The sequence below is a fragment of the Suricata suricatta genome, chromosome 10, assembly GCF_006229205.1.
Source record: "Suricata suricatta isolate VVHF042 chromosome 10, meerkat_22Aug2017_6uvM2_HiC, whole genome shotgun sequence".
Taxonomy (NCBI): Eukaryota; Metazoa; Chordata; class Mammalia; order Carnivora; family Herpestidae; genus Suricata; species Suricata suricatta.
The window spans coordinates 90,941,825-90,968,382 of record NC_043709.1 but is presented as its reverse complement, the minus strand read 5'-3'; the positions used below and the strand labels follow the sequence as shown (position 1 = coordinate 90,968,382).

Below are 26,558 nucleotides of genomic sequence, written 5' to 3'. Positions count from 1 at the left end.
GTTTTTCACAGATTTACTTCAGAGCAGTAGATATTATTCCAATTGTGTTAATATGTGGAATGCTGTTCATAGTCCTCAGCTTCTCATGGGGCAATAATTCTGATACAGGTGGGAAAAAACTGCACTATTAAACATTTTTTCCCTTTCTTTCTTTTATTGAGGTGTAATTAACATACACTGTTCTATTATACCCGATGGTTTTGAGGAAAGCTCTGAATTCAGAATTCAAGACTGGTTTTTGCAAATATGCCACTTTGATTTTTTAATGGTAGCTTTCCTTTTTTGGTAGTGGTTTTGGAACTCTGTGACAGTATGAAGTTAAGCCCAGGACATGCTTGATTCATCTTGAATCAAAGAGATGGGGAACGTGTGTAAGCTATAACACTGGGGACTTCTAGCATGCGCGTGCACACGCACACACACGCACGCACACACACAGACACACACACATCAGTTTCCAGGGTGAGCTGGCAAAACTCTCACCTGGGAGTGAGTCATATGCCTGATACTCCTGAAGTGTCAATAACGCTTTTGTTGCTTAACAGCTGAAATCCTTTCTGAACAGTCAAGTACAAGGTCACTCAATAAAGTTTCATTGTTCTTAGTGAAGGAAGTCTGAACCATAAATAACTGATACCGGAAGATTTTTATTAACAACAGTTGTTTTTCAAAATGAATAAAAGAAAAGGGAAAATGGTTCGCTTAAGACAAATTTAAAATAGTAACATTAATTACTGGAACATATTCAGAGAGGTAAAAAAATTATGAGATCATTTTTTCATTAGCTTCATCCTTTATTGAGATATACTGGGACTGCCAAATAAAATTAGTATTGTTCTACTGAACTCCCATAGCCATTAAGATTCTCAAATCTATAATCTTTGTAGAGATTATATAAGTAATAAAAATAGAAGGATAAACATTTACTTACATGGAACAAACAATAGATAATTGTTTGATTTTTTTAAAAGCAAGTGCATTCTTGATCCAAATACATCATCTTAAGATTAGATTGTGGCTATATCCAAAACATTTTAAAATTATTGATGTCAAAAAACTACTGAATAGCAAAAACAGAGGAGTAAAGATTAATGAATGTAGAGACATGCTATTAGATTTAAAAAACTGAATCTCATAAGGATGTGAATCTTCTCAGAGTAATTTATTAGCTTTAATGTAATTCTAATCAAAATCATGTCATGTTATGATAGAGTTTTTAAAATTAGCCTGGAAGAATAAACTAGAAATACTGGCCGGGATAATTTTGCAGAACATTAAAGGAAGAAAATTTTCTCTACTGTGTGTCACAATGTTCTATAAAGCATACAATTATCAAGAGTGTGGTACTGGTGGTGGACATGAAAAGCAAACCTAGAACTTCAGCCTAGTGTAAATGATGCAGTGTGTTAAAAAAAGACAGCTTTGAAAGTAGTGGGGGGAAGAAAGGTGGGGACCATTGAGTAAACTATAGCAGGACAGTCTGTCAACTATTTGGAAAGACTGCTGGATCTTCAGTGTGTACTTCTCACTAAAATAAGTTTGAGATAGATTAAAAAGTTAAAAAATAAATAAACTGAAAGATCACTCTGTATTCCCTTCTCTGTTCAGTCTTCCTTCATAGTACTTATCACTATGTGACGTATATTTGTTTATTGACTCTTCTGTCTTTACTAGACTGTTAGCTCAAAAAAAGGCTACAGGCTTTCTCTTTCTGCCTATTGATTTATCTTCAGCACCTAGAATAATATATATGGCACATAGGAAGCATTTAATACTTATTTATTGAGTGAATGAATACAAACAATGAAAGGAGGCACAGAGGGAAAGAAGGCTCCCTGCCCTCATCCCTTTTTAGTAGGCTCCATGCCCAATGTGGGGCTCAAACTCACAACCCTGAGATCAAGAGTTGGATGCCCTACTGACTGAGCCACCCAGGTGCCCCACGAAGGCTGCCTTTTAAATTGAACATATGTATATAGGGTGCCTGGGTGGCTCAGTTGGTTAAGCCAACATTCCGCTCTATGTCTATCTAATTACATACGTGTTTTCCTCCTTTGCTGCATCCTTAAAGACCTTCCAGGGGCACCTGGCTGGCTCAGTCAGTTGAGCGTCCAACTTCAGCTCAGGTCATGATCTCATGGTCAATGGGTTCAAGCCTCATGTAGGGCTCTGTGCTGACAACTCAGAGCCTGGAACTTGCTTTGGATTCTGTGTCTCCCTCTCTCTGCCCCCCTCAGCTCGTGCTCTCTGTCTCTCAAAAAGAAATAAACATTAAAAGAATTAAATTGATCATATGTAAGCTTGGATTGATAACCAAAACAAAACAAAATGAAAATTTAAAAAAAAAAAGGAACATTCGTTGCCCATTTCACTCTCCTGAGTGAGGCCAGCTCAGCCTGGACACTGTGCCTGGCAATGAAATGAGGCATGTATGTCTCTCCCTTCTCTGGATTCAAAGCTGCCTTTCCAGCTGTGCTCCTTGAAGCATTAGAAACAAAAACTCAAAGGATTCATTCAGAATAAAATCTGAAGCTTAAACTAGAAGCCATGGATTGTCAGCATTATTTTGAAGATGATAACTAAATAGGTATCTTCTACTTTTTGGACTCTTTAAAAAACATGATGGCTACTTCAAGATCCACAGACACCGCTTTTGCTGCTACTTTTTTCTTTTTTTAAATAGGCTTTAATCAGACTCACGGGAGAGAAATGTGGTTTTACTTTTATGTTTTCCCCAAATGAGCATTCGGAAGGCTTATTTTACTGTAATACTCTCCTCAGCAAGACATTCTCTTCCGCACCAGATTAGCCTGTGCACTGGGACCTCCTTCTCCCATTAGAACGACGCTACATTTCCCAATGGATGGGCATCATGTTGTAGTCACTTCCTTCTGGTCCCCAGTCTGACCTGGTTCTGTCATCTAGGCATGAAAATTCTGCATGGTTCTCAGCACAGACAGCATGAGACACATGGCTAGCTTCTTTAAGGACTTCTTTGCATGATTTGACAGGCACTTCCCAAACATCTGGTAGGTGCTTCAAAGGGTTGCAATAGAACATGTCATTGTTTCTTCTGCGTCATAAATTTTGACTGGAAAGGAGGAGGAAACAAACTTTGACCTACCAAGAGTGGGATCATATTCCCAGATGAAGCGCTTGGTCAGGAATCTCACTACAAGAGCTGTGGAAATAAAAAAGGGCAACAAATTTGTTAATTTCCTTATAATTCTTATCCTTGTATGGAAACAGAAATAGCTCAGACAACTATATGTGATTTATATTTCTTGGCATATAAACCCAATACATTCATTTATTGTTTATTCAGATGCTTTTTCTATTTCGTATTGTGGCCTAAAAACATATAATGTTTTAATGGTGCATTAGTCAACGGGCTAGATTTGTTCTTTCAGATACAGGATAAAAACAAAGAGAAGACATCACAATTTGAACATGCCCACATACAAAAATTTTAGCAGAACAATGAATTTGGATGTAAAGTGTCCCAGTACAGGCATCTAGTTTTAAATATCGATAACAATTAACAAAGGTGAGATGAAAACATGAACTGTAATGAAAACTGTAATGAGTTGGGGTCTGGAACTGGGCTAAACACTTTACTCACATGACCTTCTCAACCTTTACCTCCTCCCTATGAGTCAGATACTATAATTATTCCCATTTTTCAGATAAGGAAACTGAGGCTCTGAAAGGTTAATACATTTAACTGAGCTCATTTAGCTCAGTTGGTAGCCAAATCAGGATTTGAGTCACAGCAGTCAGTTTCCAAAGCCTGTGATTTATCTATTGCTCTAAACCGAATTTAAGACCTGGGCCATCTAGATAATACTTGACCGGAAGCCCATGACAGAAGGAGAGGTGACATAATTGGGGGAGGCTCCACTGTCCTTAAAACTCGATGGGACACATGCTCAACATTTTCCTATAAATGTATCGAAAGCAGCAGCTTTTAATCTTAAAAATATTTTTTTGGAAAGGGGTGTCACAGACACATTGAAGATGGAATGAAAGCTTGGAATCTTTTCCCTGGTAAATACACACATTTTGGCAGATGATTTCAGCTACTTCGTGAGCTCTCCAAAGCCCTTCAGTGGTCTTCCTGGGATCTCACTGACCCTAACTAAAGAATCAACGTGTATCACGTTTTCCGGTTAAAAAAATATACAGAAATGCCCTGTACATAGTAATCCAGAGCTACTCCTTGAAGAAATAGAACTGGTTAGCTGGTGTTGCTATCGGTCTGTCCTTTGTCTGTCGCCACTGTGAGGATCAGCAGAAGTCTGTCACCCCTCCCGTAGTGAAAGATCACAGCGCAATTTGCAGTGAGAACCTCTTAAAACAGAACACAAACGCATGTCGCTTGGCTGCAGTCTGACAGTAGCAATGTTCTTTCTAATTACAGAGTGTGAGTCTGAATTTAAGCCAAAATATTTGCAGGGCCTAAAGTAGCAAGGCCACTGACCCTACAATACTTCCCACAGTGAGTGCACTTGTGGTTTCGTCTGCAATTTTCAGAGTCCGTCACTGTTCCCTCTCTTGAGAATGCATTTTTGTTGCATGTAAGAAGCAGTAAGCAGTGGCCAATCATTTTTCTGTTTTAAATTAGCATCTTAGTAAACATAACTGCCTCTAGGATTGAGTTTTACCTTTTGTTAGGAGTATGTAGTTTTAAACCGAAAGGTTTGGACCAGAAAAATTCATTTATCTGACATCCTTCAGCAAGGAGGTATTAAAATTAATAAAGTTTCACGTAACTGAAGTTTGAACTTCCCCCTGATTCTATGGCCATTTAAACTTTAATTACTTCTCAAAGAAATCTTCCCACGATGCATTAGGCACTCCATTGCCTCTCAAAACCAAGTATATTGAACATAACTGAATCATTTAAACATGCCCGGATCTTAGGATGAGTGCCCTGCGCAGTTACACAGAAGTACTTTGAGAAGCCGTAGGACGGAGGAGGCGGCCCGGCTCAAGAGTGTTAGGGCTTTAACTAGTGTTAGCTTGTGAATACACGTGTTCATACACATATACACATACCGTTTTTTCTCCATGGCTTTCTCTTTTTGCCACAGTCACTGAGACCAGCTCCCATCCCCAAACCCATCTGTATGCGTTTGTGACTTTTATCATTCCAAAGACTGAGGAGACATATGGACAGGCTTGTGAGAATGTTTTCTCATATTAGAATAAATTAGCTCTGGGGTTGGATTCTAAGAAAGCTGGTCCATGAATACAAACAGGATTCTGGTGACCTTTGAGATGTCATGTTTATTTCTGAGAAGCTGTTCTTACTGGCTGCTGGGTTATTGGCTGGGTTTCAGAGAGCTACCTTCCAAAGCGGCAGTGTTGCTAGGTTTAATCAATGAAATCAATCTAAACATTTCTAATATTCTTTTTGAAGAGACGCACTTTATTATTGAATGGTTATTTTGACAATAGGATCGTATGGTGTTTTTAAACAAAATTTAGTCTATTTCAAATGCTGCAAAACCCCGTTGAAAAAGTGACATGCCGTATGTTGATTCTTGGAAGACCTGTTTTTATCTCTCTCACACAGATTATTCATGGAAAAGACATATGTACGGTCTCTATTTTTAAGTTTTCAAAAATATTTTAATTTAAAATTACTAGTCTACAGAATGAAAATAATGTTGTACCTGTGGAAGTGATATCTGTTAGTCTTGATTATTGACCTTGTGGTTGCAGGTGCTTTGGTGACATTTACCACTTACTGATGTAACCATCAGTCTTCAGTATTATTTACCCACACACGTGATTATCATTTTATTAGGGACTGTAACTGTCATGTGGGACACACCTTGCCAGCTCTCCCCTCCTCTGTCACCACCACTCTCTCATCACACGCTTTCACCTGTTAACGGTAACACAGTGGCTTCCTCGGATGTTCCTCCTTCAACTGTACCCCTAGAACCTCTTTAAATGACTCTCTGTGCAGCAGCCAATGTTTCTGCTAAAACTTAAACCATCTCATGCCACATTTTCCCCTCACATTCTTCCTGACCTCATCTCATTGAATAAACACTTACTGAGAGCCTACTCTGTATCAGGTTCTGTTTTAGGTGTTTGGAATAACCCAATAAGCAATTCAAAGATTTCTGACTTTACAGAGCGTATACTGTACCAGGAAAAGACAGATGAAAAGTAGAACAAAGTAAGAGGATTTATTTAAGATATTATTTAAGATAGGGTGACCAAGATAATCCTCATTGAGAGGGTGGTGTAAGAAACAGGTGTGAAGAAGATTTCTGGGGGTAGAGTGCTTGAAGGAGAGGGAGCAGCCAGTGCAAAGGCCCTAAAGCAGGAATGCATCTTGATGTGGTCAGGGAACAAGCCCACCCACCAGTGTGGCTAAATCAGAATGAGCAATAGTGAGTGGAATAGGAGATGAGGTCATTTCCTGCCACTGCCCCAGTCATGTGTCTGTAAGTCTACTACTACTGCCATGGTTAATGCCACCACCGCTACTACTAATAGGAGCAGTGATAAAACCACTGAAATGCTATTTTACTATTATTATTATTATTATTATTATTATTATTATTTTACTTGACTCCCTCTTTAGAATGTGTATTTGTAAGGGCATTGCATTTGTTTAATTTATCACTGTTCTCTAGCATCTGCAACAGTGTCTGACACACAGTGGACTACAAAATGCTTGTGAAACAGTTGAGAAAGATTCATCATTTCATGTCACAGCTCACTGTTAACAGTTAAACAATAACCAGGCATTGAGAGAATAAGCAGAAAAAACGGTCCAAGAGAATGCGCAGCAGAATCATGCCACCTTTCTGCAACTGTCTCTTGAAAGGTGATATAAATATACACTATGAATGCCTTCTACGGATATTTCATGATCCTTCTACAAATGAAACTTCTGGAGTTGACTCAAATGGTCAAAACAAAATTGATTTACTTTTCTTTTGAATACATGGTCCTCTCCATCCCAAGGAGTCTGAGCAAAGGTTTCCTTTTGATGGAAAAGGGTGGTATGGGAGCCTTTACTTGCCCTGGCCGTCTCACCTAAGATCTGTTTTCCCTGAAGTTCTAAGGTTTGACGCATTAGATTGACTGCAGTTAAGTTTCTGCATCCTGAACTATCTTATTTTCTTCCCATTGCCTTGAAAACCTACCTTTCCACCGAATAGGTGAACGTGTCTCAAAGTTACCCTAGAGAGGAACATTTTGCCTAACTTATAACCTACATGAATAATTCATTATATGTGGTTTATTTTTTATATTACTGGAACTGAATCTTATGATTATCTATGAAAGCTGGTTTCTAACAAAATGGAAAATTCACTAAGTAGAATTTAATCCAATGATAATACTTCATTTATAAGCAAATGCTAAAAAGCAACATTTTTACATTAAAATAGTTATGCCATTTTGAAATAGATTAACAAGTTTGGACTAGTTATTCAGAATAATTTCTGATGTCATTTTCAAGATAAGGGGACACTAAAAGTAACAACTTGCATGATCAGACAATTAAAAATGAAAATTCATTGGATAGGATCTGTACAGTAAATCAACTTTTAGAAAGAAATGAACTTTTCAGGTAAATGAAAACTAACACACACGATATTCTTATACTCTTAAAAACATTTAGAAATATACTTTCGAGATTCCAAGAGGACTTTCAAGGGTTACTTTTTAGATACTTTTACTTTTTTAATGTTTATTTTTATTTTTGAGAGAGAGAGACAGAGAGCGAGCGAGCATGAATGAGCAGGGTAGGGGAAGAGAGAGACGGGGACAGAGGATCTGAAGCGGGCTCTATGTTGAGAGCAGAGAAACTCATCTGGGGCTCGAACTCACAAACCACGAGATCATGGCCTGAGTCACCCAGGTGCCCCTAGACTCAAATTCTTAAAACCATTCTTGTTATGTCATTATTTTTCACTTACATGGTTTATGAAATAATCTGAAATAACCTGATTAACAATGTATATAATACAATTGTTCCATAAATACTTAAAGCATATCTAACTGCCTAAATAATTATGATTATTGTTATTTTCTATAGGGCCCTTTAGAGAAGTATCCTTGCTGTAAAAATCTAGTCCTTTTGTCTAAAGGGACCTTCCATGTCTTCACTGATGTGTAATGAATGCTCTGTTAGAGCAGTTTCCAGTTACCTGTCCTCTCCAAACTTGGGCTTTCTCATCTATAATACATGGACAGCCACCTCGTGGGTCAGAATTGATTCCTTTCCTTTCTCTGATCCCCACAGACCTTTGCAACCTGAATTTCAATTACTTTCAGTAGTGCTCCTTATGCTCACACCAGCTCACCAGAATGACTGTACTTCTTAATATCATTCACATTCATCTCTTGATGCCTCTGATCATGTTTTTACTGCTGTCTCAAAGGGCCCTATCCAACTAATAATATCCTAATCATCCTTCAAAATCTAGTTCAAATATAACTTCCTTTGTGAAGCCTTTCCTTTCTTTCTATTCGTTATTGCTGCTGAACAAATATATCTCAAAACTCAGCAGCACGCAACAATGAGTATTTATTATGGGAAAATTATAATATGCTTATGGAACTGTGGTCAACTGATTGTTCTCGGAAAAGCCTGCTAAACATGTTTCAAATGGCCAGTTGAGACATTTTTCTAAGACAGGTAAAGAATCTGTGTTTCACTTAAGAGTACTTCAAAGAACACTGTCTTCACCTGAATTCCTTCTGGATTTTAGCTCTAATCCTGATAACACACCCAGTGAAAACCATTGATTTAATTATATACTCAAAGATTGTGCTCGTTCTCTCCTACATTTATACCATAATGAAAAGTTATTATGAGAATATATTAAGTGATGTCTGTAACCTGCAGGACCTTCATAAAAAAATACACAGTTACTTTTTTAAAAGTTTATTTTCAGAGAGAAAGAGAAAGGGAGAGAGATGAAAGAGAGAAAGAGTAAGTGGGGAAGGAGCACACAGAGACAGAGGGAGAGAGAGAATCCCAAGCAGGCTCCAGCTGTCAGCACAGAGCCTGATATGGGGCTTGATCTCAACGACCCTGGGATCATGACGTGAGCCAAAATTAAGAGCCTTTCGGATGCTTAACTGACTGAGCCACCCAGGCTCCCCGTCCATAGTTAAAGTTGTAAGATAATGAACTAGTCCTTAATGACCTTTCCTAAGAATATGCTAACTTCAGAACAATTATGTCACAGAGTGTCAGTTATTCTGTGAAAAATAAACAGCAATTTTTGTTACAGGAAAGAAGGCAAATGTGGATATACTCACACAGTCACAGTCCACTGTGGGTTTTGGGTATATTCACAACTTGTTATTCAAATTCTTTTTCTATATTTTTACAACAAAATTTTTTCATTGTTTCATAGAATTCTTAAAGTTTGAAAACTACATGAAGACATTACAATAAACTTACACAGTATCCTAAATGTGAAACTTCTCAAAATTTTGCTGCAGCCGGGAGATAGAGTATCTCTCTTCCCCTAGTCTCCCCTTTTCTACTTCAGTACAGAACTTAGAGTCTTTACTCAGCCAGCAGAAAACAAAAGGCAATGGTGTGTATTCCCAAGTCAACACGGGTGACCAAATCAACACTAAATCAATTTCAGTATGAATGTAATGAACCATAGGTAAAATGTCACAATCAATAATGTATTTGGAAAATAATGAAAAAGAGAAGGATGAGAGAGTTTAATACCACTTGGGAATTGTTATTCTCACTTCATTAAACACATCAGTTTAAGAAATATCATAAAAATTATGATGGAAAAGCATTTAAAAATAATGCAGTATTGTTAGGATTGCTATCCACGTTCATTGGTTGAGTCAGGTGCTATGCCGTAGCTATACATATCCAGTGGGCCCTTGAGCAACAAAAGTTTGAACTGTGTGGGTCCACTTACTTATATGTGCAGTTTTTCAATAAATACAGTACAGTACCATAAATTTATTTTCTTTGCCTCATGATTTTTCCAATAACATTTTATTTTCTTTAGTTACTTTATTGTAAGAATACAATATATGATACATAGCTTACAAAATATGGGTTACTTGGCTACTGAGGGTATCAGTTGGGCTTCTGGTCAACAGTAGACTACTAGCAGATAAGTTTTGGGGGAGTCAAAAGTCATACACGAGTTTTCAATGCACGGGGTGTTGATGTCACTAACCCTTGCGTTATTCAAGGGACAAATGTGTGTCTTTACTCTTCACTGTCCTATAGCACAGAATATATGTATATGTGTATACCTAGGCCTATGTATATGTATCTGTGTGCAATCATTTAAAAAATGAAGCTCAGATAATTTACATTTCTTCCCAAAACATGTGCACACCCTTATCTGATCCCAGGAACCACATTCTTTTAGTGACTCACCCTAACTCATTTAATGGAATCCTCTCTTTTTACAGATGAGAAATTTGTCAGCAGACAGCTTATAATTCCTGCTAATATGCCCCTCTCTTGTTATTAAGCTCTAATTTGAAAAACTTGGAAATGAAAATTGCATATACTTTATATATAGGGTACTTTTAAAAATGTTTATTTATTTGGAGAGAGGGAGAGGGCAGGTGAGCTGGGGAGGGGCAGAGAGAAAGAGAGGGAAAGAGAGAAAATCCCAAGCAGGCTCCACACTGTCAGCTCGGTGCTGGATATGGGGCTCACTTCCACTAAGTGAGAGATCATGACTAGAGCCAAAATCAGGAGTCTGGACACTTAACCAACAGATCCACCCAGACACCTCAATACTGGGTCCTTTTATTACACTCCTTCTATTACAAAAGAAAAAGATCAAAACCCTGGTAAAAATAAAACCTGAAATGTCTCTAGGAAACAAGTAACTTTCTAGACATAAGCTTCTGAACATTCATGAGTTTCTTTTATTGCCTCCATGTGGAGTACTAACACTGTTCATTCTGTAATCCATGGTGTATAAGCACATACACAAGACATTGTAATCATGCTTATGATGCAATTTTGCTTCATCATTTCAATGTAGTTGGCTGTATGTTTCTTTAAGGTGCCTTTTAGGGTCTAGTACTATTATTTTAAATATAATGCAGAGACTATTACTTCTTTTGGGTGCTCCATAAATACTTTCGGGCTCATTTCCTTTTTAACTTTGTACCCTTGAAAGTCCAAATATGCTACAACCTAGTCAGCATCTTAAGTAGGTGATATAGAACTAAAGCAAAGAAAGGGGAAAAGACAGATAAATTTAGAAAGCTGTAGACTCATAGATAGTGTTACTATTCACCTCGTTTCAACCTGTGGTAACCAGTGAAAGAGCACCTCCCCTTTAAAGTCTTCCCTGGCCTTCCTCAACCATTAATCACCCCTTATATGACATGAGATTGTGATTTGTTCCTTCTCTATTATAGGACAACTATAGAACAACTTAGGCAGTGTACAGCTGTCTTGTAAATACAAATTTATATTCCTGTATGTCAGGTTCTGAGGTTATAGCCTTATTCGTCTTTAGCTCAGTGCCTGATACATGGTGTGTGATCAACAAATATTTGAGATATAAAGGAGAAAACAATTAAATTCTGGATAAATTATTTGGCTCCCATATTACCATTGTACCTAGGTCTTACTTTAGGATGTCTTTATTTTTTAAAAAACAATTTCTAAATTCCATTTATTTCTCAAAACACTCAAAAGGAAGAATGAATGCTCCTATTTCACATATAAGAAAACTTGAACTGAAAAGCAAATAAACTTGTCTATTTTGCAAAGCAGTAAAGTGACTGACCTGAGATTGAACTCAGGTTTGTATACTTTAAAACTCCTGTTTTCCTCCCAATATTCAATACATACCACTAAATTTAAATATTCGTGTGGATATTATATAATTCTGAATGGCTGATAGTGTTTTCCAGATGAGCATACTTCTTATGAAGAGGCATGCTTTGAAAAGCACATTCTTTTTGCTCATGACTAGATTTCTTCATCCTTAGTGGAGGGAAATCCATGATCAGAAACCACGGCAACACAGAAAGAGAATATGAATTTCAAGAAGGAAACCTCATATAAATAAGATTTTTGTTTTTCTCCTTAGAAAGTCTTCTTTTTAAAAATGTTTATTTATTTTTGAGAGAGAGAGAGAAAGACAGAGCAGGAGCAGGCAAGGGCAGAAAGAGAGAGGGAGACACAGAATCCAAAGGAGGCTCCAGGCTCTGAGCTGTCAGCACAGAGCCCGATGAGGGGCTCAAACCCACGAACCATGAGATCATGACCTGAGCCAAAGTCAGATGCTCAACCGACTGAGCCAGCCAGGTGCCCCTAGAGGATCTTTAAAAATGCAGCAAAGGAGGAAAACATGTATGTAATGACATAGACATAAAGTGGAAAGTGATAAGCGACTGTTTCCTCACTAGTTTCCTCAGTCATTAACAAGTCTGTTCTTTCAACAACAAAAAACCAGAGTATCAGGAACCATTTTAGGCAAAAAGGCAAAAAAAAAAAAAAAAAAAAAAGATACAGTTGCTATTCTTGACAGTTTGGACCTTTGCATCTTTCAGGAAAAATAAAAATGACTCACCGGTAGAATATTATCTAATTTAAGTCTGTTATGATGTCTAGGGAAAGGAAAGTCCAACTCACTTTTGTGCCTTAGAGAGGGAAACAAACAAACAAACTTGTGTTTTGTGGAAGAGAAAATGTAACAGACAACATCAGGGTGGCATGTATAAAGCATCAATCCTGTAACTGCATCTGTTCTATCTTAGAGACAACAAACCAGAGGTTTACCTAAAATACAGGAGGAAGTCCAGCTTCACCTTCTTTGCTCTGTAACCTCGACCTCTATTATCCTTCTGTCAAATCAAGATCCTAAATCAAATTTCCCTATTCTCCCCACCTCCTGGGGCCAACACTTCTGGTCCTTCATACCTTGTTCCTGAGTCCTTCCTCAGCCACCAAACCCCAAGTTCATGTTCTTATTTTTAGAAGTCCTCTCTTTTCTGTGAATAGTCTAACCTCCTCTAAGAAACATGGGCCATTTTGCCTGAAATCAAAGTAAAGTATGGCGATCTCGGCACTGAGGCCTGGTCTAGTAGGTCTCGGCAGGTGAGCGCCAGGACAGCTCTTTCAAGTTTTGGTTTAACAACTATCAGTGACAGCTGAGACCCAGAATGTGCCAGTTGGGAATTTCGGGGCCTGTGTTGGGAAGGCTTGCTTTGAAACTGAGGCGCTTTGGGCTTCTGGGTGGCTCAGTCGGTTAAATGTCCAACTTTGGTTCAGGTCATGATCTCACGGTTCATGGGTTCAAGCACCTCGTTGGGCTCTGTGCTGACAGCTCTGAGCCTGGAGTCCACTTCAGATTCTGTGTTTCCCTTTCTCTCTGCCCCTCCCCTGCTCATGCTCTGTCTCTCAAAAAAACAAATAAATAAGTAAATAAACATTAAGAAATGAAACTGAGGAGCTGGACTAGAAAGGAGGTGTCAATAAACTCGAGCAAACTGATTTAAAATGTCAGATATTAAGGAAAGGACCTCAGAGCAAAGATGTATACACAGCATTCAGATCAGAAGTACTGATATATAAATTTAATAATTTTCAAGCGATTCTCCATTTGGCTCATTAAATCTTTCTGTTCTCTCTACTCCCCTGTGAGTTCTACACACATCCATTTAGTCACTAAATATTTATTGAGCACTGTGCTGGCCACCAAAGAAAGCAAGACAAAGAGGATTCCCTAAGCAAGATATTAGAAATGACTTCATATTAGAGCTAAATTTTAAACTGAGTTTTGAATGAGTTAAGGCTCACTAATATTTGAAGAGCATTCCAAGCAAAGAGCATCCTCCTCAAAGGCCTCTTTCATGGGAGAGCCTGGTTTAGTTAGGAACCACATGTGGCTCAGGGTAGGTTGAGTGGTGTGAGGGTGGAGCTATGTGGAGGCTACCTGTGAGTTTTTCAGAAACCAGCCTAGGAAGGTGCTTATATGTCAACTTGAGGAGCTTAGATTTCACTCTGAAGTATGAACACACAGCAATCTGAGTAGGGGGACGGTTCAGTATGAACTGGTTACCTATAGAAATTGTTCATTGATTAGCCATAGAGACTGAGGTAGAGAAGTCAGTCCATATGGAATAAAAGTCAGGGGTAGCATTATTCTTTGAGACAGAAGATAAATGATGTAAGGGCAAGTGAGGTTAGGTTTAAGCATACCGAGCATGAGGCATTAATGACAACATGCAGATAGAGATGTTCCACCCATCCATCCGTCCATCTATCCATTCATCCATCCGTCCATCTATCCCCTATCCTCCCATCCATCTATAATACACTCAACATACAATTGTCAAATATCTTTCATGTCCCAGGCACTGTTTGTCGCTACCATGTAGGAAATTGTCATCTCACTCCTGAAGCTGGAGGGAGGGATCACTGCCATAGTGACACTTTCCAGTGATTAGAAAATGTAGCGGATGTGGTTAAGATGTCCCATACAGTAGTCTAAAATATGAAAAGAGGACTTTGCACAAACTCTATATTTAGTCTCATCTCATCATGCCCTTTTTTGCTTCCTAAGTTCTCCCTCACCTCAACTCCTCAAAATTTCCAGCTAAACTATAAAAGAGTTAACAGATTAAGCCAAGGGCCAACAATTTCTTCATATAGCTGTAGTTTCTGAACCAGTCCATCCATTCCCACCCCATCCTCCCCTGCCTCCCTTGCTGTACTCCCTGTGAAGGTCAAATCATTGGACATAAAAAACCCTTAAGCCACATAAAAACAGAGAAATTGAGTAATTCAATGGAAATTTAAAATTAATGCAATATAAAAGTGAATGCTTTATAACACCACAGGTTAAAATGAGAAGCAAATTAGTTCCAGATGGGGGTCTAGAAATTACTTTTAAATTATTATGTTTAAGCCTGAAACTTTTGACTGGTCCTGCATTCTGACAAAATTATCACCCTGAGAAAGAGTTACAGAATAAATGCCCGTTCTCTTCACAAGCAATTTCTTAAGAATAAATGGTATAGGCTCCAAGAATTATGAGGGAAACATCTGTCTCTGAAAACCTAGCCTGGGAATCTGGCTTCAGTGCCTCCCACGTCCTAAAAATTAGGAAGGTAAATGTTAATTTGATACTGACAACTGGGTTTTAGGATGACAAATGAGAATGGGAAAATGGCAGAATCATGACTTTGAATTCCTAACATGTCTGATAGGGCGTAGAAGTTAGGGAATGCTTATAAAGAATGTAAAACAAAAAGAGAATTGTTTTAAATTATAAAATTAACTTGTATGATTGAATAACAATAAACTCTTCCTGAATTTAAACTGAAAATAGAAATAAGAGGACTTAAACTTGGAGTATATAATCAACTGATTTGTCTTTGTCTTTTTGTTTGTATCCTGAGGGTTAATAAATCAAACTCTATGTTTTCTGTGCCCAAGAATTCAAGCCAGTTTTAAGTTGGAAATTATTATTCATTTTAATTATGAATGATGCTTAAGAATTACTAAATTTTCCAAACTATAGTTTTTAACTTAAAAATTTATATATATTATATTTTTAATTAAAAATAATATTTTATCCCAAGTCATTATATTTACATAGAATTATCTGTACTGTATTGAGTATTTTTCTAAATTTTCAAGGGATTTGGATATAAAGGGATTTAGATATAAGATTTTTCTTTTTTCTATTTTAGAAAGACAGAATGCACATGTGTGCAAGATGAAAAGAGCAGAGGCACAGAGAGAGAGAGAGAGAGAGAGAGAGAGAGAGAGAGAGAGAGAATCTCAAGCTGGCTCCATGCTCAGCACTGAGCTCAATGTGGGGCTCATTCCCATGATCTTGGGGTCATGACCTGAGCTGAAATCAAGAGTTAGATGCTCAACTGACTGAGCCACCTAGGTGCCCCTAACATTTGTATTTTTAACTTATACTACTTAACTTCTAGCCCGGAGGGCTTAACTCTAGATGCCTCCATTTGCAGCATGAACACCAATCCTACTCCTATCTTCATAGCCCATAAAACAACACAAAAAACAGAAACTTAAAAAGTCATGGTATGTATGGAGAACTAGAGCCTGGCATAATAAAAGTGGAAGTGAGAGGAATTGGGAGAGATTGGGCTGGAAAAGTACTCACATGCTGAAAAGCTGATAAGCCAAACTAAGAAATTTCAAATTAGGCTTAAGATGATGAGAAGCCATTAAAGTATTATAAACACAAAGATGCCATGATCATCTTTTTGTTTCATGAAGGTCACTGCTGTTTCAGTACCACGATGAACAAGGGGGATGTAGGCAAGACTGGAGACAGGAGGACCGATAGGGAACAGTTCCAGTCCTACAGAAAGAAAGAAACGTGAAGCCAGATGGCTTCTTCTTCACTCCTACCCACTAGTCAGTATGCCAGGTCATAACTGGAATTATACAGTGTGAACTTTTCAGTGTGACTTCTTCCACTTAGCAGTATGCATATATGGTTTTTCTATGTCATGTCCTGGCACAAGAACTTATTTCTGTTTATTGCTGAGTAGTCCATTGAATGGATATACCACAGTTTGTTTACCCAGTCACCAGCTAAGAACATCTTGGATGCTTCCAATTTGGAGCAATAATGTTTTGGCTATAAACATTCAGATGAGGGTATTTATGTAGACATAAGTTATCACATAGGTGGGTAAATAAGTAGGAGCACAATTCCTGAATTAAATAATAAGATTATGTTTACCTTTATAAGAAACTGCAAAACTGTTTTCCAAAGTGGCTGTACCATTCTGCATTCCCACTAGTAAAGAAGGACAGTTTCTTCTGCTCCCTATTTTTGTCAGCATTTAGTATTGTCAATTTTGTTTTGATTTTTAAATTTTTTTCCATTCTAATGGGTTTGCATTATCTGGTTGTTGTTGATTTGTTTGTTTGTTGCAGTTCTCTAATGATAGATGATATTGATGATCTTTTCATTTGATTTTTTGCCACCCATGTATCTTCTTTGGTGAAGTGTCTGTCCAGATCATTTGCCCATTTAAAAAAATAAGCTGCTATATAACGACTGCCACTTCAGATAGCTGTGAAATTAGGTGATTAACTAGTTGTCACTTAACCTTCTAATTTCTGTATAAGTCTAATTACATGAAATAGAAGTTGGGGTTTTGATTTTTTACTTTGCTTTTCTGTTTGGAGTGTCATTGTAACTACTGTATTGTAAATGATGGAAAATAATTGCATATGTTAAAAAAATAAATTGTGTTATATTAAAAAAATAAAAATAAAATAAAATAGACTATTTTTTAGAGCAGTTTTAGATGTTCTGCCTATTTATCCCTTCCTCCTTCTTAAATCCTGGCCATCACTAATCTTTTTCTTATCTTCATAGTTTTACCTTTTCCCACAATATTATATAGTTGGAATTATATAATATATAACTGTCTCAGGTGGCATTTTTCATTTATTACTATGCATTTATGTTTTGCTATGTCTTTTCATGGCTTTATATGTCATTTCTTTTTCGTACTGAATTCTATTCTATTGTCTGGATATAGCACAGTTTATTTATCCTTTCAGTTATTCAAGGACACGTTAGTTGCTTCCAAGTTTTGGCAATTGTGAATAAAGTGGCCATAATATCCATGTGCAGTTTTTGTATGGACATAGGTTTTCAACTCATATGGGTAAATATCAAGGAGTGTGATTGATGGATTGAATTGTAAGAGTAAGTTTAGTTTTGTAAAAAACCATCAAACTGTCTTCTGAAGCAGCTGTCCAATTTTACACTGTCCACATTTACAGTGAATGAGGGTTCCTGTTGCTCCACATCCTCATCGGTGTTGTCGGTGTTTTTGATTTTGTCTATTCTGATAGGTGTATAGCAGTATCTCATTGTTACTTTCATTTTCCTTTAATGTTTATTTTATTTTTGAGAGAGAGACAGAGATAGTGAGAGAGAGCAAAAGAGAGTGAGAGAGAGTGAGAGAGAGATAAGGAGCAGAGCAGAGAGAGAAGGAGGCACAGAATCTGAATCAGGCTCCAGGCTCTGAACTGTCAGCATAGACCCTGACGTGGGGCTTGAACTCACAGACCGCAAAATCGGACCTGAGCTGAAGTCAGATGCCCAACTGACTGAGCCACTCAGGTTCCCGATTTTCAATTCTGTAGTGACATATGATGTACAACCTCTTTTTATAACCTCATTTGGCATCTGTATAACTTCTCTGGTGATGTGTGTATTCAGGTTTTTTAAATCCATTTGTTTAAATTGGGTTCTTTTCCTTATTTTTTAGTTTTAAAAGTTCTTTGTCTATTCTGGATAATTGTCCTTTATCAAAATGTCTTTTGCAAATATTTTTTCCCAGTCTGTGGCTTGTCTTTTCATTCTCTTGACAATGTCTCTCTCAGAACAGAAGTTTTTGATTTTGAAGAAGTTTGGTTTATCAGTTATTTCTCTTATGGATCATGCCTTTGGTGTTGTACCTAAAAAGTCACTGCCTTATCCAAAGCCACCTAGGTTTTCTTCTGAGTTATCTTCTAGGAGCTTTGTAGTTCTATATTTTGTGTTTAGGTCTGTGATGTATTTTGACTAAATTTCTGTGAAGAGTTAAGGTCTGTATCCAGATTCAGTGTTTTGCATGTGGATGCCGGCTTGTTCCAGCACCATTCATTGGAAACACTGTCTTTGGTTCATTGTACGGCCTTTTCTCCTTTGTCAAAGAGAGTTGACATTATTTGTGCAGGTCTATTTTTGGAGTCTCTATTCTGTTCCATAGATCTATTTGGAATACCACACTGTCTTGATCACTGTGGCTGATAGTAAAGTTTGAAGTCAGGTACTGTCAGCCTTCCAATTTTGTTCTTCTCTTTCAATACTGTGTTGGATATTCTGGTTCTTTTTGCCCCTCCACATAAACTTTAGCATCAGTTTTTCTATATCCACGTGGTGAAAATGTGTGGTGGAAGGGTCATCCCATCCTTGTTCCCGATTTTAGTGGAGAAACTACTACTTTCTCACTATTAGTTATAATGTTAGCTGTTGGTTTTTCAGCTGTTCCTTATCAAGTTGAGAAAGTTCTTCTCTATTCCTGGTTGGCTAAGAGTTTTCATCATAAATGGTTGTTAGGTTTTGCATCCATTATTATGATCATGTCATTTTTTTCTCTTACCTGTTCATATGATGGGATGAATACATTAACCGATTTTTGAATGTTGGACTGGCCTTGCATACTTGGGCTAAATTCCACTTGGTTGTGGTATATAATGTTTTTGCAGACAACATCTAATTGTTTTTGTTTTCTTATCCTCTCTGACAATCTCTTTTAATTGGTGTATGGAGATCATGCACATTTAGAGTGACTATTATATAGTTGAATTAATGTCTGCCATGTTTCTAATCATTTTTCTATCTGTTGCAATTATTGTTTCTTTTTTCTTCTTCCCTCTTCCTCTGGCTTCTCTGAGTTTGACTAAGCATTTTTATATGATTCCAGTTTTGCTTCTATCTTAGTATATCAATTACTTCTTTTTAAGAAAATTTTAGTGGTTGTTCTATATTTTGTATTATAAATTTACAACCAAGTAATAATGCGGTGTCTGGGTGGCTCAGTTAGTTAAGCACCCAATCCCTGATTTCAGCTCAGGCCATGATCTCACTGTTGTGAGATCAAACCCTACATCAGGCTCTGCACTGGGCATGGAGCCTGCTTAAGATTCTCTCTCTCCCTCTTCTTCTACCCCTCGCCTGCTTGCATGCACCTGTGCACTCTCTCTTAATAAAATAAAATAAACTATACTGCTTCATGGATAATGCAAGCTTCTTTATAACAGGATGTTTCCAATGCCTCTCTTTCATCTCTTATAGCACCACTGTTACTCATTTCATTTACCCATATGCTATAATTATTCAGTACATTATTACCACTATTACTTTGAACAATAGTTATCTATATCATCAATTAAGAATAAAAAATACAAGATTTTATTTTGTCTGCATTTATTCTTTCTACAATGCTTTTCTTTTTTATGTAAATCTGAGCTACTGACCTATATAATTTTCTTCTTCATGAAGAACTTCTGTGTACATTTCTTGTACAATAGCTCTGTAGTGAAGAATTCTGCCAGTTTTTGTTTGAGAAAATCTTTAATCTTCACTTATAAGGGAAAAGTTATATTTTATATACTTTATAATATAAAATTCTAGGTTGGTGGGTTTTTTCTTTCAACATTTGAAAATATTTCACTACACTGTCATCTTACTTGGTTCCTGATGAAAAGTCGACTGTATAATTCTTACACTTACTCCTCGAGAGGCAAGATGGCCCAACCCCATTCCAGTTCCTTTCAAGATATTTCTTTGTCTTTGTCTTTTTGCAGTTTGAGTATGATATGCTTTCATGTAGATTTTTTGGCCTCACCCTTCTTGGTGTTCTCTGAGACTTTTGGAACTATAGTTTTGGTGTCTCTTACTAGTTTTGGAATATTTTTAGTCATTATTATTTCAAATATATCTTCTGCTTCATTCTTTTTATTTTCCTTATAAAATTCTAGTGATGTGCATTTTATACTTTTTTGGGATTATCCTATGGTTCTTAGATAGTCTGTATTTTTTTCCTTCACATTTCAGCTTGGGAAATTTCTATTGACATATGTTAAAGTTTACTGATTCTTTCCTCAGCTGCGTCCAGCCGACTGGTGAGTCCATCAAAGGCATTCTTCATTTCTTTTACAAAGCTTTTCCTTTCCAGCAAAGCCTCCTGATTCTTTCATAAAGTTTCTATCTTTCTGCTCACATTACCCGTCTATTCTTGCATGTTATGTACCGTCCACAGAGAACAGTTCACAGTTCCAGTAGTTTCTGTCCAGTAAGCTAATCTTGGCTATGATTTTTAGTATTTGCTCCTCTCTAGATTTCAGGATATGGTAGCTTGCCCAGGAACTTCATTTTTTTTTTGACTGTTCCAAGAAAAGTGATTGATTTTGTTTGTTCAGCTCTTTTCTTGTTGTAAGGATAAGAGTGGTTATTTAGAAGCACTTTACATTTCAGGGTTGAAATTGAAAGGTTGTCCACCTTCTTTACATGATAAGTAGGCTTCACAGCTTCTTCACCCTGTTGTTATTTTCTGCCTCCTTAATATTCTCTCACTCTTCTCCAGCTCAGTCATGAGTTATCTTTATTCTAGCATTTTAAAATAATGCATTATTCACATATTTTTAAGTGTGCAATGTAAAGATGAATTTCACTGATCTACTTCAACACTGTATGGCTGGAAATAGAACTCAGTTGATAATATTTACTATTCTACCATTAGTCTTTTTAGTTTATTTCTAACTTTTCCAAATTACTCATATTACCTAACTTTACATATTGTACAAGAATATCTAGTTGATACACATTATATATGTACATATATAATCCTCTATTGTTGATTATCCTCTATTAATAACATGTGTTCACATTTTTTATAGACTCAGAACCTTACATGTGTTATATTTTAGCCTTAATAATCCCAGACCCATTGATTTATTCAAATTGAAAAGTTGTATTACAGATTCATTTTCTTAATCTTATTTTCTTTTCAACACAAATGACATAAACATATTCTCTTGCTAGCAGTTTCTCTAAGAATAAATTGTCAGGAAAGACCAAATTGTAACAGCTAGACATTTATGGACATGGAAAAAAGTTTCCATGTCATTCACTACAGTATTTTATGAAAAGATTTCACTTTATCTGTTATCTATTTTGTTTCCTTTGTTCTGAAATAAATTTATCTTAAAAGCTCACCAGATCATTGTCATGTTCATTTATTTATTATATACATGATCCCAAGATTAATATATGGTTGATAAGGCTCACACGGTGTGACTTAAGTGTCAATTATGGATTATCTGGTGGTGATTTATCAATTAGCCTTTTTTCATTTTGATTCTTCTAGCAGTTTCTCTGGATGATAATAATATTTTGGTCCTAGGAGAATATTTTGGGAGGGAGAAAAGAAATAAACAATGTAATACTAGCTCTTCTAATTAGAGAAGTTAAACCATCTAAAACATTCACAGGCATCTTTATACACACTTTCTAAAGCTGTATTATCATCTGTTATGTTTTCATTCTTGAAATAACTGGCCCAAATTTGGTGCATATATCGGCAGAAGCATACAACTTAACCAACTCTCTTCTAGCTGCGGCGAGTCCACTTTTCATAGTGTGGGGTAGAAAAGCAATCTACACCACAGCAGGGAGTAACATTTGGATGCAGACTAGAGTGACCTCACAGAACCTTAATTTAAAATCCAAAGGATTTGGCTCAATGATCTTCTTTAGCACATGCTTTCTAAAGCTCTGCTGGGCACTCATTGTCGACATAGTATATTAAAGTGGTAGGTCACGTCAGTAGCTATTCACAAAGGCATTTATCCAGTATGTGTTACCAGGCTTGTACTTAAGCTCACTAAAGGATAATTCAATAATAATTAATGGTTCCTTCCACAGGAAAAAAATCTCAGAACAAAGACAAAAACTATAGAAAAGATAAGTTATATATATCTTGTCTGTGGGTTTCAGACTTCAAGACAAATCCTCATAGATTTAACCCATTTCATTCAGCCACGCGGTATATTTTTAGTAATAACTATTATGCGTTGCCACGGAGCTGGTTGCTGAGTAACAGTACTGGCCCAAGGTTGTCTGTTCATCAATCCATTCAATATTTCTTGAGTAACTACAAGTGTCAAGTTCCTTTAGGATCTAGCAGTGTAAACAAACAGAGCATAGTCTCATCCCACAGATTTATGGTCCTTAGATTCCAGTACAGGAAGGCAGATACTAAATTAAAAAAACAAGCAAATAAATAGTGTGTCATATGGTGAGAGGCTATGTAGAAAAGTAAAGCAGAGAAAGGGGGAGGGGAGGAGCTGGAATAGTGTACTATTTTATTTTATTAAATTTTTTTAATGTCTAATACTTATTTTTGAGACAGAGAGAAACAATGCATGAGAGGGGGAGGGTCAGAGAGAGAGGGAGACACAGAATCTGAAGCAGGCTTTAGGCTCTGAGCTGTCAGCACAGAGCCTGATACGGAGCTCGAATCCACGAACCGTGAGATCATGACCTGAACCGAAGCTGGACGCTTAACCGACTGAGCCACCCAGGCGCCCCAATGCTGTACTATTTTAAAAAGAGTGATCAAGGAAGGCTTTACTGGTAAGATGTTATCCTGGATGAGACCCAAAGTGGGTAATGCAGGGAGCCATCTAAATATCTGGGGGGAGATGTTTCAGACAGAAGAAAGAGCAAATGTAAAGGCCCTGAGGAAGAAAGGCACCTGGTAGTTCAAGTAACGGAGCCGGCCATTGTGACTGGAGTAGAAAGAACAAAAGGCAGAGTGGAAGGGAAGGAGGAAAGTGAAGTAAGCAGTGGTGGGGTCACGCAGGTGAGTGTGCAGAGGTTGACTGGATGCAGAGAAACATCAGATCGTTATGAGGAAAGCAGGGATGTGATTTGATCCCTAGGGCAAAGAGAGCAAGTAAGAGGTTATTGTGATAACTGAGATCATGGCAGGAGGACCAGGGAAGAGCAGAGGAGGTGGTGAAGGAAATCAAATTTGCTTCTGAACTCGTTAAGGAGTGTGAGAGGAAAAGAGTGGAGGATGACTCCAAGGTTTATTATGGACTAAGAAACTGGAGAGATGAAGTGCCATTTGCTCAGATGAGGAAAGACTATAGGTAGAGAAGATTGTAGAGTAAAGATCAGGAGTCAATTTTAAATGTGGCAAATGTATGATATCTTTTAGACGTGCAACGGGGACGTTGGGGGGCAGTGGGATGGGAGAGTCTGGAGCGGCGGGCAGAGATCCAGCCTAGGGATGCAAATCTGCAAATATGTCAGTATAAAGATGGTACTTAAAGACACAAGACTGGATGAAGTCACCTGAAGGCAGGAGAGATATAGGAGCTCTCTGAATTGGGGGCACCTCTTTTAGCAGGGAAGTTGATGAGGTAAAAACCAGTGAAGATGACTAGAAAGGTAAGTAAGAGGAACACTCGGAGAGTTCAAAGTCCTGGAAGCGATACAAAGGTGTGTGTGTGTGTGTGTGTGTGTGTGTGTGTGTGTGTGTGTGTGTGTAGAAGGGATTGATGAACCATTTCAAATGCTGCAAATAAGTAAGAGAGGGATGGAGAATTGGATTTAGCTGTGTGAAATCACTGGTGATGGAGTGGTGTGAATGACAGCTTGATGCAAGTGGGCTCAAGAGAACACAGACAGGAGGAAATGGAGAAGTAAATCTAGTCTTTGAGGCTGTTACCAAATGGTTCTGAACCATTCACAGTGATGTGCCCATTTTAAACATTTGTCAGTCATCATTTTGTTTGAAGATGACATTGTGAATCACGCAAATTAAATGGTATATTCAGCTGCAATTTAGCAGTATGCCAAATATAGTTTAAATGTGGAATGCTATAGTGACAAGACCAGAATGAAATGACAGAAAGCTGTAAGATAAGAATGAGAGGGGGAAAAAAAGGATGAGAGATAATGTGGTGAAGCATTTACTTAAGCATATGTGTCGCTTTTTTAAGTAGGAAATGTCTCGGGTTTTTCCCCCATTCTCTTTCCCCCTTTAAATTAGACCTTGACCTCCACTCACCCAAGGAAAGGTAAACCAGAGCATGAATACAAAGAGAAATCAGATATTTGTTCCTGGATTTGAGCATCCAGAAGCCAAGATTTTGGCATTAATAATTAGATTCTAGTCAGAACCCTGTCTGCCCACAACTCCCAAACACCCCTGTCCTCAGATGCCAGAGATAAATGTTGTTTCTATAATAGGAAGAGAAAAAACAAAACAGAGAAAAGCAGGTGAAATTCTGATATGGACCTATACCCTCTTCCTCTGAGGCTGAGCCAGGAATGTGGGGTTGGAGAAAAGGGCAGGGAATCTCTGGTCAGCCTTAGTGGATGTAGAACACGGGGCACCTCTCCCCCGCAGCCTGTCCTGGCCCTCCGAGCCCTTTCCAAGTCCCCCACGGCCAAGGGAGGACAGCAGGGGCACCCCACGGGGTGACCAAGCTTATGGATTTCAAACAGGCTCTCAGAACCACGTCCAAACAGGACGCAGGGCACATCTGAAAGCTTGCTCATGGCTCACAAAGCGCCCAGGTTATGCTTTCAAGAGCCGGTGGGCCTGAGCATATCCTGTAGTCGGACAAGGGGATTTCAACAGCAAACGTGCTCAAGTTCGCCAGTGGTTTGGCCACACAGAGGGACGCTGTGCCTGAACACCAATGCCAGCGGATACCTGCCGGGACAAGTGGGAAAGAGCTTCCAGCGCTCGATAGAAGCTTATGAGTTTTATATCTCACACCAAGGAGTGAAGGGGGCGGGCAGCAAAACCCTACAGTGGGCCATAAATCCGCTAAGGAAAGCCTAAAGTTTCAGATGAAACTCACATAAAATTGGCTGTTTTAAATTCATGTCAGAGTGCAGAATAAAACTTGCGATTGACGTTAGGTTGTTTTAGAGAAATCTCTACCAGCTACATGAGCCCACAGTCCCACAGAAAATGTGTTTACAAGCTCCTTCGGTGACGCTCTGGTAAAGGAAAAGGACAACACCTGGTCCTTGGACCGGTAAGAACCGGATATGAAGCCCAGCTCTGTTCTCTCTCGGGAATTTCAAGAGAGGCAATTATGCTTTCTGAGCTCTGGTGCCCTTATTTGTAAAATGAGGACAAGTAAAGATACCTTGCAAGGCTGTTGTGATTATAAAATGTCATACTATATGTAAACATGTTTTATAAACTTTAAATGTTCCAAAATAAAGGGTAAATAACCTGACACCAGGTGTTGCAATGTACCAGGCTCCTTGTATTACAGTAAATGTTATGTGTATTTTTGTATTATATTTGAATTTAATGTATAATATGCTATAATACATATACTAGTTATGTTGCTTTATCAGAGATCAAATCTAGGTCCAGCATGAAAAGTCAAGCTGTTTTTATGTATTGTACCATCATATAAGGTTCAATATTACTCTTTCTCCCCTGTTTTACTCAAGCATAATCAACACACAGAGTTATATTAGTTTCAGGTCTCCAACATAATGATTCAACAATTCAACATATCACTCAGTGCCCGTCATAAGTAGACTTCTAATCCCCTTCATCTATTTTACCCATCCCCCCAATCCTGTTTGTTCTCTGTATTTAAGTCTGTTTTTTGGTTTACTCATTTGTTTTGTCTCTTAAATTCCACACAAGAGTGAAATCATATGGTATCTGTCTTTTCCTGACTGACAGCATCACTCTTGATTTGCATGAGAACCATGGACGTGTAAATTGAAGCAATGTCTCTGAGGCCCAGGGGACGGGACCCATTTGGACTGACAGCAGCTCAAGTCAAGGGCAGGATAAAGGCTAATCCTTGAATCCCAGAGCAGGCAGCCTCCCAAATCCTGTTTACGTTTAGCGATTTGGCCTGTGCATTGTATCGGCAAAAGTACAAAAGCATGCAGATTTCAGCAAACCAGCTTAGAAATATTACACTAACAACCCCTCTTCAGTTTTCT

At 37.8% G+C, this 26,558-nt stretch overlaps 1 protein-coding gene across 2 annotated transcripts in view; it reads right to left on the bottom strand.

Annotated features, from left to right (window-relative positions):
• The window catches only part of RERG (RAS like estrogen regulated growth inhibitor), a 120,642-nt gene that overhangs the window by 9,589 nt on the left and 84,495 nt on the right, over positions 1-26,558 (bottom strand). For both annotated transcript variants that reach the window (XM_029955697.1, XM_029955696.1), the window contains exon 3: positions 3,125-3,181. In XM_029955697.1, coding sequence (XP_029811557.1) covers positions 3,125-3,181 — 57 coding nt within the window. The remainder of the gene's footprint in view (positions 1-3,124; positions 3,182-26,558) is intronic.